General features: G+C 47.5%; 1 protein-coding gene across 1 annotated transcript in view; it reads left to right on the top strand.

Moving 5' to 3' along the window:
• The first annotated feature begins 3,433 nt into the window (after positions 1-3,433).
• The window catches only part of stard3 (StAR related lipid transfer domain containing 3), a 51,520-nt gene continuing 39,652 nt past the window's right edge, over positions 3,434-15,301 (top strand). Inside the window, exons 1-2 of the mRNA XM_080213877.1 lie at positions 3,434-3,541; positions 12,570-12,813. Of these exons, the coding sequence (XP_080070003.1) occupies positions 12,619-12,813 (195 nt within the window). The 5' untranslated portion in view covers positions 3,434-3,541; positions 12,570-12,618. The remainder of the gene's footprint in view (positions 3,542-12,569; positions 12,814-15,301) is intronic.

The following is a 15,301-nucleotide window of genomic DNA, read 5'->3' as shown; positions in this document are numbered from 1 at the left end:
GACAGATTGTTCCTGCACAGGGGCAAAGGACATACTGGCTGAAGGAATAGATCCCATCAAGTCAGCCTGTGCCTGTTTTTCTGTTCTAGTATCCTGAACAAATTTTATTCTTACTGAGTCTGTCTGCCCCAATCTATATTCCAATGTTTAATTTAAAACATGGTTGTCCTCCTAGTGACCTTAGAATCACTTTTTAAAATCTTTGCAAATTTGCATTTACAGACTTTGTTAAAACTACTTTGTTGCTTTGAAAGTCTCCAAAGGTTTGGACAGGTTCTGGCACCTTACACTCCGACATTGGTTTTCAGAATGTAGCCTCCCAACAAAGCTCTGATCAAAGTTTAAAGTTAATGTTTATTTATTAGTGTCACAAGTAGGCTTACATTAACACTGCAATGAAGTTACTGTGAAAATCCCCTAGCCACCACACTTCAGCAGCAGTTCAGATACACTGAGGGAACATTTAGCATAGCCATTGCACCTGACCAGCACCTCTTCCAGACTGTGGGAGGAAACCCACGCAGACATTGGATAGTGAAGAGGATTGCAGAGGATACAGCGGGATATAGACCGGTTGGAGACTCGGCAGAGAGATGGCAGATGGAGTTTAATCCGGACAAGAGATAATGCATTTTGGAAGGTCCAATGCATGTAGGAATTATACAGTAAATGGTAGAATCCTTAGGAGTATTGACAGGCAAAGAGATTGAGCGTACATGTCCACCGATCACTGAAAGTGGCGAAGCAGTGGATAAAGTAGTCAAGAAGGCTTACGGCTTGTTTATCTTCATCGGTCGGGGCATTGAGTATAAACATTGGCAGGTCATGCTGCAGCTGTACAGAACCTTAGTTAGGCCTCATTTAGAATATTGTGTACAATTCGGGTCGCCACACTACCAGAAAGATGTGGAGGCTTTGGAGAGGGAACAGAAGAGGTTTTCCAGGATGTTGCCTGGTCCGGAGGGTATTAGCTATGAGGAAAGGTTGGATAAACTAGGTTTGTTCTCACTGGAATGACAGAAGTTGAGGGGTGACCTATAGAGGTTTACAAGATTACGAGTGGCATGGACAGAGTGGATAGTCATATGTTTTTTCTAGAAAAGTACTGGGGACATCGGTTTAAGGTGCATGGGGAAAAGTTTGGAGGAGAAGTGCGAGACAAGTTTTTTACACAGAGGGTGGTGAATGTCTGGAACACATGGCCTGGAGGAGGTGGTGGGAGCAGATACGATAGTGTCATTTAAGGGGCAACTGGATGAATACATGAATAGGATGGGAATGGAAGGATACGGACTCTGTAAGTGCATACAGTTTTAGTTTAAACAGGCATCATGATTGGTGCAAGCTTGGAGAGCCGAAGGGCCTGCTCTGTGCTGTACATTTCTTTGTTCTTTGACACGGGGAGAACGTGAAATCTTTGCAAGTCTGCATTTAAAGACTTTGTTAAAACAACTTTGTTGCTTTGAATATCTCTGAAGGTTTAGACAGGATCTGGCGCCTAAAACTCTGACACAGGTTTTCACAACATAGCCTTCCAGCAAAGCTCTGATCAAAGAAAGTTAATGTTTATTGATTAGCTTCACAAGTAGGCTTACATTAACACTGCAATGAAGTTACTGTGAAAATCCTTAGTCTCCACACTTCAGCAGAAGAATGCTGTACTTTTCTTTGTTCTTTGACACAGGGAGACTCCACACAGACAGTGACCCAAGCCGGGAATTGAACCTGGGTCCCTAACACTGTGAGGCAGCAGTGCTAACCACTGTGCCGTCCATAAGGTTCCTACGTCTCCTCCTACATCATTCTATTTGTGTTGCAATTTATGTCTGATCCTCTGATTCTTTCCATTAATGTAAGATTTGTCAAGGCCCTGTGTTCAATCTGCTACTCCACCAAATCTTTTCATCAAAAGGAGGTGGGAACAGAGCCTTTGGAGATTTTTAAGGTAGAGCTAAATAAAATCTTAAAACAAGGAGGTGAAACATTATCGGGGGTAAGTGCAGATGTGGAGTTGAGGTTACAATTAGACAAGTCATGATCTTATTGAAATGTGGAGTTGGCTTGAAAGGCTGAGTGGTTTATTCCTAACTCATATATATGTTTGTTTGTATATCAGTATCTGGCAGAGTAACGCTAGGTTAGTCATTAATACAAACATAATTAGGCAGAAAATTAGTTGAAACTCTATCCCTTCATCAAATCAGCTACTGAAGTAAGTAAGTCCCAGAACAGGACCAAATCTCAGTTAGTTTTTGCAGCATTTCAAATATTGCTTTGGATCCTATTTATTCATTCATGGGACATGAGCATGACTGTCTGGCCAGTATTTATTACCCATCCCTAATTGCCCTGAGGTGTGCTAGGCCAGTTCAGAGGACATTTGATCTGGAGTCACATGCAGTCCAGATCAGGTAAGGAAGACAGATTTCTTTCCGAGAGGACATTGATGAATGAGATGGATTTTTATGGCAGTCAACAATGGTTTTTATGGTCATCATTAGACTTTAAATTCCAGATTTTTAGAGTTCAAATTTCAACATTTGTTGTGGCGTGAGTATCCTGAGTCTGTGCTTTACTACCAATATGCCACAACTTATGGCAAATATGAAAGTTCAGAAATATTATCCTCTATACCTAGAATGACTTATATGATGTATGTGATATTATACTCAATACCTACTTTTCTTTTAAACTTATTAACTTTAAAGATAAAAACAAGACATTAATGGATTTAATATAACATGGAGTGAAATTAGAGAATCATAAAGTCCTACAATGCACAAGGAGGCCATTCAAGTTGGCACCGACCACAATTCCATCCAGGCCCTTTCCCCATAATCCCATGCATTTATCCTAGGTAGTACCCCTGACACATTTAGCATGGCCAATCCACCTAACTTGCACATCTTTCGGACTGTGGAAAGAAACCTGGAGGAAATGCCTGGAGGAAACCCATGCAGATTTTCACAGTAATCTCATTGAAGTGCGAATGTAAGTCTACTTGTGACTAATAAATAAACTTTCAGACATGGGGAGAACATGCAGACTCCTCACAGACAGACCCAAGCAGGCAATGAAACCTTGCTGTACCAAGGCTTCAGTTCCACTGGGCAATCACTGGATTCACCTGATGAAGAGGGTAACCTCGAAATCTAGTGAATTTACTATCAAATAAATCGGTTGGACTTAAACCTGGTGTTGTCAGACTTTTTACCGCAATCACTGTCCAGTCAGGAAGTTGATCTTTCTCAACATCCTAGCAACACTAGTTCTGCACTCTCTCCTTTCCTTCTCTAGGAACGGTATGCTTTGTCTGTACAGCGCACAAGAAACAATAACTTTCACTGTATGTTAATGCATGTGACAATAATCAATAAAACAAAAGTGGCTGTTGCCGGAAGCTGACCGGGGATGGTTATGGAGGTAACACCTCTGTGAATCCGCTCTATCTGCACTGTGAGCGGTCCGCATGGATCGGCTGCCGGGTGAGTCGCTAGCTTGGGTTCCGGACAGGAACGCGGACTGGAGCGGCGGGAATGAGGTGAGGAAACTCGACGGGCGGTGAGGAGAGGCCCCGGCCCCGGGGGGAGAGCGGTGAGGAGAGGCCCCGGCCCCGGGGGGGGAGAGCGGTGAGGAGAGGCCCCGGCCCCGGGGGGAGCGGTGAGGAGAGGCCCCGGCCCCGGCCGGAAGCGGTGAGGAGAGGCCCCGGCCCCGGGGGGAGCGGTGAGGAGAGGCCCCGGCCCCGGGGGGGGGGGGAGAGCGGTGAGGAGAGGCCCCGGGGGGGGGGGGGAGAGCGGTGAGGAGAGGCCCCGGGGGGGGGGGGAGAGCGGTGAGGAGAGGCCCCGGCCCCGGGGGGAGAGCGGTGAGGAGAGGCCCCGGCCCCGGGGGGGGGGGGGAGAGCGGTGAGGAGAGGCCCCGGCCCCGGGGGGAGAGCGGTGAGGAGAGGCCCCGGCCCCGGCCCCGGGGGGAGCGGTGAGGAGAGGCCCCGGCCCCCGGGGGGAGAGCGGTGAGGAGAGGCCCCGGCCCCCGGGGGGAGCGGTGAGGAGAGGCCCCGGCCCCGGCCCCGGGGGGAGCGGTGAGGAGAGGCCCCGGCCCCCGGGGGGAGCGGTGAGGAGAGGCCCCGGCCCCCGGGGGGAGCGGTGAGGAGAGGCCCCGGCCCCGGCCCCGGGGGGAGCGGTGAGGAGAGGCCCCGGCCCCGGCCCGAGCGGTGAGGAGAGGCCCCGGCCCCGGCCCCGGGGGGAGCGGTGAGGAGAGGCCCCGGCCCCGGGGGGAGCGGTGAGGAGAGGCCCCAGCCCCCGGGGGGAGCGGTGAGGAGAGGCCCCGGCCCCCGGGGGGAGCGGTGAGGAGAGGCCCCGGCCCCGGCCCCGGGGGGAGCGGTGAGGAGAGGCCCCGGCCCCGGGGGGAGCGGTGAGGAGAGGCCCCGGCCCCGGGGGGTGCGGTGAGGAGAGGCCCCGGTCTAGGCCCAGCGGTTTGAGCCGGGGCTGTGGCCTCTGCCTCGGGCCGGCCCGGGGGCTGTTCTGGCGGTTTGAGGTGAGGGGTTCGATGGGGATGTTGGAAATATTTCCCCGGGAGGGAGTCCGGGGCAAAGGAGCTGAGCCTGAGAGTCAGAGCTGGCGGCAGGAAGCCTTTCCCCACACAGAGGGAGCAGCAATCTGGATCATTCTCTCCCACCCACAGTCTGCCCAGGCTGGGGCTCAGTGAATCATTTCAGGGGTATTGAGGGGTTTGGGGGTAAAGGGACAGATCGGCCTGTCTAGAGGGGCTGAATGGCCAGGGAGGGACATGGACACTGGGACCAGGCTCTGATTGTGAAACAGTTCCCTTTGACTCGCCATTTTAGAAATGGTTCCAGATCAAATCTAGGAGTTCAGCAAATCTTGAGCTGTTTGTGGTTTCTGAGCTGGAGTTTGCTGCCAAACTTGTGATTCCTCAGGAGGGAAAGGTGTAAATTCCCAGATTAACCTGTGTGACCTGCTTTGTATTTTGAAGTCCTTGCACCAGATTGGTATTGCTTCAGTTTCTAAGAACATAAGAAATAGGAGCAGGAGTAGGCCATCTAGCCCCTCGAGCCTGCCCCGCCATTCAATAAGATCATGGCTGATCTGTCGTGGATCAGTTCCACATTCCTGCCCTCTCCCCATAACCCTTAATCCCCTTGCCCATCAAAAACCTATCAACCCGCATCTTAAAAATATGCAGATTGAAATCCCCCATAATTATCACCGCCCCATTCCTGCACGCCGCATTTATTTGCGCGTTAACAGCCCGCCCCACCTCCAGATCATTATTTGGGAGCCTATAAACGACACCCACCAGCGTCTTCCTCCCTTTGCTGTTCCTAATCTCCACCCACAACGATTCCACTTTCTGCTCTTTGGTTCCTATATCATCCCTTACTACCACCCTGATGCTATCCTTAATCAGTAGAGCTACGCCCCCCCCCCCTTTTTCCTCCTGCCTATCCTTCCTAAACACTTGATACCCCTGGACATTCAGCTCCTAGTCCCTGTCACCTTGCAGCCACGTCTCTGTAATGGCCACCAGATCATATCCATTTGTGCTGATTTGCGCCACCAGCTCATCCACTTTACTCTGAATGCTTCATGCATTCAGATAAAGTGTCTTCATCCCAGCCTTCACCTGTACCCTATTTGCCAGAATGCCACCAACCTGTTTCTGTTTGTGTGATCTGCTGTATCGTATGTGTGAGCAGGTATTTCCATGTAAAGAAGTTTAAAGAGAATTTGCTCAACATAATTCTAGAACGTGGCCCAATCGAATTTTCAACTGATTTATTCATTTAGGGTGGCACAGTGGTTAGCACTGCCATCTCAGAGCCAGGGACCCAGGTTCAGTTGCGGCCTCAGGTCATTGTGTGTTTGGAGTCTGGATGTTCTCCCTGTGTCTGCATGAGTTTCCTCCGGCTGTTTCTGTTTCCTCCCATAGTCCAAAGATGTGCGGGTTAGGATGATTGGCCATGCTAAAATTGACCCTGGTGTCAGGGGGATTAAAAAGGTCACACGGTGAAGCCTTCCATTGTTTGCTGGAGCAGACGAGCGAAGGAGCAGAGAGATAAGAATTTACCTGTTAAAAACCTGTTTAAATAAGTTTAAAGCACTTTGTTCCTCGTAGAACTGTTTAAATCATTTAAAAGCATTTTTGCGGGCTTTTTGTATTTACCGCTTTAAGAATTCTGAGGGAGTGGTTAGAAGGGAGTTGTGGGCCAGCAAGCTTTAAATCAGCGCCAGGTTTAAAAGGAGGCCTGGTATAGACAGTGGGCAGCGTCGGAGCGGGCAGCAGAGTGAGCTATTAGGGCTTAATATCAAAAGGGCTGGAGAGAAAAAGGGCCAGGTGAGTTTGTGTGGAAATTTTCGATACTACTACAGTGAATAATGGAGGGGCATGTGATGTGTTGTTTCTGTATGATGTGGGAACTGGTGGACCCCAGGGTCCTTCCCAGTGACCATGTCTGCAGTAAGTGCAGGTTGCTGGAGGAGCTCCAGCTCAAGGTAGATGAGCTGGCCTCTGAGCTACAGACACTGAGGCTCATCGGGGGAGAGAGGGTGTCATTGATAATGGGGTGCAAGTGACATCCACCCCTTCTAGACTGGCTAACTCTAAGGGTCAGGAACAAGAGGGGGCTGCTGAGAGGAGGAAGGAGGGTGGGGAGCGGAGGCCTCAGCCTCTTAATCTGCATAACAGGTTTGAGGTTCTTGCTTCCAGTCTGGAAGAGAACGAGGGAGGTGAGGTCGGTGAGCAAACTGCACACGGTATAGTGATGCAGCAGGACATAGGCAAAGAGAAGGTGAAAAGGAACGTAGTAGTGATTGGGGATAGTGGGGTGAAGGGTATTGACAAAGTGCACAGAAGGGTGTGTTGTCTGCCTGGTGCTCGGGTCCGGGATGTCGCATCTGGGCTGCAGAGGAACCTGGAGTGGGAGGGTGAGAATCCGGTCATTGTGGTACATGTGGGTGCCAACGATGTAGGCAAAATGCGAACTGAGGATCTGGGGAGGGAGTATGAAAAGCTGGGAATGGAATTAAAAAGTAGAACCGACAAGGTGGTTGTCTCTGGGCTACTGCCTGAACCGAGTGCAGACGGGCGTAAGGTTGATAGGATTAAGGAAGTGAATGGGTGGCTCAGGGATTGGCGTGGGAGGAATGGGTTTGAATTTATGGGGCATTGGCACCAGTATTGGGGTAGGTGGGACCTGTTCGGGCGGGATGAGGTTGGTCTGAACTGTGCTGGGACCAGAGTGCTGGCGAATCGAGTAAAGAGGACTGTAGACAGGGCTTTAAACTAATTAGGGGGGGGAGGATGCGAGGGTAGGTGACATTACGGGGTCTAAAGTTGAGGAGAGGGTACAGGTAAGGGAAGAGGCCGAGGATGTCCCAATAATAGAGGGAGTAGGGGGCGTGAGTATGGTTGGTGGCGTTACGGCAAATAGGGTCCAGGTGAAGGCTGGGATGAAAGCACTTTATCTGAATGCACGAAGCATTCGGAATAAAGTGGATGAGCTGGTGGCGCAGATCAGCACAAATGGATATGATCTGGTGGCCATTACAGAGACGTGGCTGCAAGGTGACAGGGACTGGGAGCTGAATGTCCAGGGGTATCAAGTGTTTAGGAAGGATAGGCAGGAGGAAAAAGGGGGGGGCGTAGCTCTGCTGATTAAGGATAGCATCAGGGTGGTAGCAAGGAATGATATTGGAGCCAAGGAGCAGAAAGTGGAATCGTTGTGGGTAGAGATTAGGAACAGCAAAGGGAGGAAGACGCTGGTGGGTGTCATCTATAGGCCCCCGAATAATGATCTGGAGGTGGGGCGGGCTGTTAACGCGCAAATAAGTGCGGCGTGCAGGAATAGGATGGCCGTAGTTATGGGGGATTTCAATCTACATATAGATTGGTCGACCCATGTTGGACGCGGTGGGCTCGAGGAGGAGTTCTTGGAATGCTGCCGGGATAGTTTCCTTGAACAGTGTGTGTTGGAGCCGACAAGGGAGCGATCTATCTTGGATCTGGTGTTATGTAATGAGGCGGGTAGAATTAGGGACCTTGCGGTGAAGGATCCTCTTGGGGAGAGTGATCATTGTATGGTGGAGTTTCTGGTGCAGATGGAGGAGGAGAAAGTGGGTTCCCGGACGCGCGTCCTTTGTTTGAGCAGAGGGGAGTACGGTAGGATGAGAGAAGAATTGGCGAATGTGGACTGGGGGAGCGCGTTGGAGGGAAGGTCTGCTGAGGAACAGTGGAGGATCTTTAAGGAGATCTTTCTTGGTGCTCAGCAGAAATTTATTCCAATGGTCAAAAAGGACCGTAGGAGGAGAGGTAATAAGCTGTGGATAACGAAGGAGGTGAAGGAAAGTGTTAAATTAAAAGCGGATGCGTTTAGAGTAGCTAAGAGTAGTGGGCGAGAAGAGGATTGGGAGAGGTTTAAATGTCAACAAAGATTGACAAAGAAGTTGATAAAGAAGGGTAGGAGAAACTATGAAGCTGGGCTAGCGCTTAATATAAAAAAGGATAGCAAGAGTTTTTATAAATATATAAAAAGGAAGAGGCTGGCTAGGGTGAACATTGGTCCCTTAGAGGATGAGAAGGGGGACTTAGTGGTAGGGGATGGGGATACGGCTGAGGTCTTGAATAACTTTTTTGTTTCTGTCTTCACGGAGGAGGACGTGAATAATTTGCCGGGTGTTAGCGATGGAAAGGTGGTAGGACTGGAGGGTCTTAATGACATTGCTGTTACTAGAGAGGCGGTGCTCGACAGACTGGAGGGGCTGATTGTGGACAAGTCGCCAGGACCGGATGGAATGCATCCGAGGGTTCTGAAAGAAATGGCAGAGGTGATAGTGGATGCCTTGGTGGTTATTTTCCAGACGTCGCTGGATTCCAGGGAAGTGCCGGAAGATTGGAAAACGGCTAATGTTACGCCGTTGTTTAAGAAGGGTGCCAGGCAAAAGGCAGGGAATTATAGGCTGGTTAGTTTAACGTCTGTTGTAGGTAAAATGTTAGAATCCGTCATCAAGGAGGAAATAGCGAGGCATCTTGAGGGGAATTGCTTGATAGAGCAGACGCAGCACGGTTTTGTTAAAGGGAAATCGTGTCTGACAAATTTACTGGAGTTCTATGAGGATCTGTCTAGGGCGGTGGATAGAGGAGAGCCGGTGGATGTGGTCTTTCTGGATTTTCAGAAGGCGTTTGACAAGGTACCTCACAAGAGGTTATTGCAGAAGGTCAGGGGACATGGAGTTGGGGGTAGGGTGTTAGCATGGATAGAGAATTGGTTGTCAAATAGGAGGCAGAGAGTGGGGGTCAATGGGTGCTATTCGGATTGGCGGATGGTGACTAGTGGAGTGCCCCATGGGTCGGTGCTGGGGCCTCAGCTATTTAACATTTATATAGATGATCTGGAGGAGGGAACCGAGTGTAGGGTGTCGAAATTTGCGGATGACACCAAGATTGGTGGAACGGCAAATTGTGCGGAGGGTGTGGAGAGTCTGCAGAAGGATCTAGATAGGCTGGGCGAATGGGCCAGGAAATGGCAAATGGAATTTAATGTTGGCAAGCGTGAGGTGGTCCACTTTGGTAGGAATAATGGTAGGAAGGATTATTACTTACGTGGAGAAAAACTGCAGCAGGCAATGGTGCAGAGGGACCTCGGGGTCCTTGTGCATGAGTCGCAAAAACCCAGCTTGCAGGTGCAGCAGGTGGTCAGGAAGGTGAATGGGATGCTGGCCTTCATAGCGAGGGGGATTGAATATAAAAGTAGGGAGGTCTTGCTGCGGCTGTATAGGGCATTGGTGAGGCCGCAGCTGGAGTACTGTATGCAGTTTTGGTCGCCGTACTTACGCAAAGATATTTTGGCCTTGGAGGGAGTGCAGAGGAGGTTTACTAGGCTGATGCCGGGGTTAAGGGGGTTGAGCTATGAGGAGAGGCTGAATAAATTAGGCTTGTACTCGTTAGAGTTTAGAAGAATGAGAGGAGATCTCATTGAGACGTATAAGATGATGAATGGGATGGATAGGATAGAGGTGGAGAGACTTCCCGCTCAGAAAGGATAGTAGGACTAGGGGGCACAGCCTCAAGATAAAGTGGGGGCGGTTTAGAACGGAGTTGAGGAGGAACTTCTTCACTCAAAGGGTGGTGAATCTCTGGAATTCTCTGCCCGTTGAAGTGGTGGACGCTGCCTTGCTAAATATTTTTAAGACGCGGGTTGATGGGTTTTTGATAAGAGAGGGGATTAAGGGTTATGGGGAGAGGGCGCGAATGTGGAACTGAGCCATGACAGATCAGCCATGATCTTATTGAATGGCGGGGCAGGCTCGAAGGGCTAGATGGCCTACTCCTGCTCCTATTTCTTATGTTCTTATGAAAGAGTAAATGTGTGGGATTACAGGAATAGGGCCTGGGTGAGATTGTGGTCTGTACAGACTCAATGGGCCGAATTGCCGCCTTCTGTACTGCAGGGATTGTATGATTTATTTAAATAATATTTTTTTTCATTCTCACAACACTTAACTGTTTGTGTTAAGTCGAGTGAGTCCCTATTTCACATTTGCTTGCCCATGATATATCCCAATTGATTTGATAAATTTGATTTATCATTGTCACACGTATTAGTATGCAATGGAAAGTAATGTTTCTTACACGCTAATCAGACAAAACATATCATTCATAGAGAAGGAAACAAGAGAGTGCAGAATGTAATGTTACAGTCATAGCTAGGGTGTAGAGAAAGATCAACTTAATACAAGGTAGATCTGTTCTTTTCACTGAGGGTGGTGAGTGAGTGGAATTGGCTACCGTCAGTGGTGGTGGAGGCAAACTTGCTGGGGTCTTTTAAAAGACTTCTGGATGAGTACATGGGATTTAATGGGATTGGGAGTTATATATAGTTCTATGGCCTGGTAAGTATTGATAAGATCGGCGCAACTTGTGGGCTGAAGGGCCTGTTTGTGCTGTAGTGTTCTATGCTCCAAAAGCCTGATGGCAGCAGGGAAGAAGCTGTTCTTGAGTCGGTTAGTATGTGACCTCAGACTTTTGTACCTTTTTCCCAACGGAAGAAGGTGGAAGAGAGAATGTCCAGGATGTGTGGAGTCCTTGATTATGCTGGCTGCTTTTCCGAGGTAGTGGGAAGTGTAGACGGAGTCAATGATGGGAAGCTGGTTTACGTGAAGGACTGGGCTTCGTTCACGACCCTTTGTAGTTTCTTGCGGTTTTGGACAGAGCAGGAGCCATACCAAGCTGTGATACATTTTAAAAAAATTATTTATTTGTTACAAGTAAGGCTTACATTAACATTGCAATGAAGTTACTGTGAAATTCTGGAAAGTATGCTTTCTATGGTGCATCTGTAAAAGTTGGTGAGAGTCTTAGCGGATGTGCCAAATTTGCTTAGTCTTCTGAGAAAGTAGAGATGTTCGTGGGCTTTCTTAACTATAGTGTTGGCCTGAGGGGACCAGGACAGGTTGTTGGTGATCTGGATACCAAGAAACTTGAAGCTCTCGACCCTTTCTACTTTGCCCCCATTGATGTAGACAGGCATGTTCTCCATTGTGCTTCATGAAGTTGATGATTATCTCTTTTGTTAGTGAGCAAGGTTTTTAACTTTTTATTAATCAAGTTTAATTGTATGCAGTTGGTGGGCGTTAACTGGCAAAGTACTTGAGCTTAAATACTCTACTTAAATAGATTAAGAGTGATATGCTTGGAATGGATGACAAATAAATATAAAGGTACATAAAGACTCTCAGGCCAACACTATAGTTAAGAAAACCCACCAACTCTACTTTCTCAGAAGACTAAGCAAATTTGGCATGTCCGCTAAGACTCTCACCAACTTTTACAGATGCACCATAGAAAGCATACTTTCCAGAATTTCACAGTAACTTCATTGCAGTGTTAATGTAAGCCTTACTTGTAACTAATAAATAAATTTTTAAAAATGTATCACAGCTATCCTTCACCAGCTGGCTTTCTGGAGTGGAATGTAGGATGTGTTGGTGTCAGGCATTTCTTTGTCTTCCTTCAGAATATATTTACTTGTTGGGATGTGGTTGTGTGGGACAGTGCTAAATTTTACCCAAGGTGCCATTTCCTGTGCAAATTCGACAATATACACAGGCTATCCAGCAGTATAGAGCATCGCAGCAACCAAACTGATCCAAACACCGATTGGTTGTTTAGTCTCTCTGCTTTTGACACACCAACCTTTGACCTGTGACTAACTAACGTCACAAACTGCAGGTAAAAACTGCGATTTGGTGGCAGTAAAACACTGAGCAGTGAATTCATCAATTGAGACCATTCTGCTGATTGTCTGATAAGGATATTTATAAAGTACCTGACTCGGGGGGGGGGGGGGAGTCTGGAATTGTTTCAGCTAATTAATTAGTTTTGAAGTACAGTGATTGTAGATCAGGCAGTGAGAGAGCCTTGTGTGGGTTCGTGCCACTTCTGGGTGAATACTGAACACTGATTTTGAAGCTGGACAGTGATTGATTATCCCCTGCAGTTTGATTTCCTCTCAGTGTGCATCTCTCCAGTTCTCACTCTTGTTGTTTGCTCTGCAGAGTTGTCTTTGACAAGGGACCTGATGCCTGATAGTGAGGAGAACACAGGATGGAGAGGCTGGGACGGTGTCTCCCAACTATTGCTTCAATCAATACATCATACTCTCAGAGCCAGTCCAGGCTGCCAGCTCAATGCCAGTCACTCGAGGAGAAGAAGGCAATCTCTGATGTCCGCAGGACTTTCTGTCTGTTTGTAACCTTTGACCTGTTGTTTGTTTCCCTCCTGTGGATTATCGAGTTGAATGTGAGTCTTTTGGTTTCAGCACAGACACCAGAACAGGAACTGAAACTGGTGTTGGTTTCATAAACAGGGGCTGCAAATAGCTTTCAGGCAGCTAGTTTCTCTATTTCAAAAATGAACCTTGTAAATTCATCACACCCTCTAACTGTACAGTCTCACTATTCAGGGTAAGAATCACTCATTGTGTAACTGTACAGAGTCACTGTTTATTCAGGGTAAGGGTCATTTACTGTGTAACTGTACAGAGTCACTGTTTATTCAGGATAAGGGTCACTCACTGTGTAACTGTTTATTCAGGGTAAGGATCACTCACTGTGTAACTGTACAGAGACACTGTTTATTCAGGGTAAGGGTCACTCACTGTGTAACTGTACAGAGTCACTGTTTATTCAGGGTAAGGGTCACTCACTGTGTAACTGTACAGAGACACTGTTTATTCAGCAGAGTAATGATTAATCATACGCTGTTCATATAACATTACTAAGAAGCAACATTTTAAAGCAGCTGTCTGTGAATTATTACTCAGGCCTCATTGCCCTGATCCTTCGGACTGAATTGTAGATCTGAGTTATGATGTGACCACTGGATGGTTTAGCAAGTGTGTGGAGGAATGAAAAGTTATTCAGGTCCTGCTCACACAGCAAGCAGCTGAGTCCAGATGCTCTGGGGAGGACATGAAAATGGAACACTTTGTGGAAAATGAGGAAGAAGGTCGGTGTTGAAAATATTTGCAGAAAGAATCTCACTTAATTCTCTCCTGTCCAAATAGAGTTGTTGAAGGAGTTTTACGAAAGGCTGGATGATAATAGAGTTCCTGGTCCCTTCCTGGTTCTGTTCCTGTTGGTCGTGATTGATGCTGTTTTACGGCGTTTTGTTGGTTGAGATCAGGTGGTCTCGTATTGGGGTGGTTTATTATTGGACCTGTAGTGGCAGCAAGTTAATAATTGACATTGCTGACTGGAGAATGAACATGTGCTTAGCTCTGGACAAAATAGTCCTCAGTTGTCAGACTCATTAATATGCGATCAGTGTCATTTCAATCGCTGCCCCAGGTTCAGTTCTCTTGTTCTCTCTCTTTGCTTGATTTTTTTCAGCTGTGTTTTTTTGCTTGATCTCCAGAAATTCCATAACGCGCGTTAATGCACTATTACATGCTATTACACACTTACCTTCAATGTACTGTCAGCTGGCATGTCAGCCATTTCATGGCTGCAGGGATAAATTAGTAACTGGATCTCCATTGTAAAAACTATTTCAGCTCAGGCTGTGATGGTTTGGGTTTTGAAATCTTCGATTTGATTTATTATTGTTGCATGTATTATCATTCAGTAAAAAGTGTTGTTTCTTGCGCACTATATAGACAAAGCATATCGTTCATAGAAAAGGAAAGAAGAGGGTGCAGAATGTAGTGTTACAGTCATAGCTAGGGTGTAAATAAAGATCAACTTAATACAAAGTAGGTCCATTCAAAAGTCTGATGGCAGCAGGAAAGAAATTGTTCTTGAGTCAGTTGGTACATGTCCTCAGACTTTTATATCTTTTTCCTGATGGAAGAAATTGGAAGAGAGAATGTCTGGGGTGCATGGGGTCCTTAATTATGCTGGCTGCTTTGCCATGGCAAGAGTGTCAATGGATGGCAGGCTGGTTTGCGTGATGGATTGGGCTTCATTCGCGACCTTTGTAGTTTTTTTGCAGTCGTGGACAGAGCAGGAGCCATACCAAGCCTTGATGCAACCAGAAAGAATGCTTTCTATAGTGCGTCTGTAAAAATTGGTGAGTGTTATAGCAGACATGCCAAATTTCCTTAGTCTTGTGAGAAAGTAGAGGCATTGATGGGCTTTTTTAACTGTGGTGTTGGCATGGGGGGACTAGGATAGATTGTTGGTGATCCGGACACCTAGAAACTTGAAGCTCTCGACCATTTTCACTTTGCCTCCATTGATGTAGACAGGAGCATGTCCTCCACTATGCTTCTTGAAGGCTGATCAGATGTCTGTGATGGTAACCTCGGATACAGGTTCAGCCGAGGCTTCTGAGGTGAATGGAGATGTTCTCTTGTTGACCTGTTGCTCAAAACGAGTGTAGAATGTGTTGAGCTCATCAGAGAGGTGTGCATTGGTGCTGGTGATTCTACATACCTTCATCTTGTAGCTTGTTATGTCTTGCAGACCTTACCATAGTTGGTGGGAGTCCATGTAGCTAGCCTGGGACTCTAGCTTGGTCCGGTACTGTCTTTTGGCATCTTTGATGGATCTCCTTAGATCATATCTGGATTTCTTGTGTAGGTCAGGGTCGCCTGACTTGTATGTCTCAGACCTGACTTCAGTAAGCAGCGGATATCCTTGTTCATCCATGGTTTCCAGTTGGGAAACACATGGATTCGTTTCTTTGTGAAACCTTTGTGTTCCTTCAGTAAACATTTGGTGGTCATTCCTTCTGCTGTTTTCACCTATTTTTAACTATCTTTCAAGCTACAAAACCAAGCTGAAGT

This window comes from Carcharhinus amblyrhynchos, chromosome 27 (genome assembly GCF_965287045.1).
Source record: "Carcharhinus amblyrhynchos chromosome 27, sCarAmb.v2.hapA, whole genome shotgun sequence".
Lineage (NCBI taxonomy): Eukaryota > Metazoa > Chordata > Chondrichthyes > Carcharhiniformes > Carcharhinidae > Carcharhinus > Carcharhinus amblyrhynchos.
This window is presented reverse-complemented; position numbering and strand designations above follow the sequence as displayed.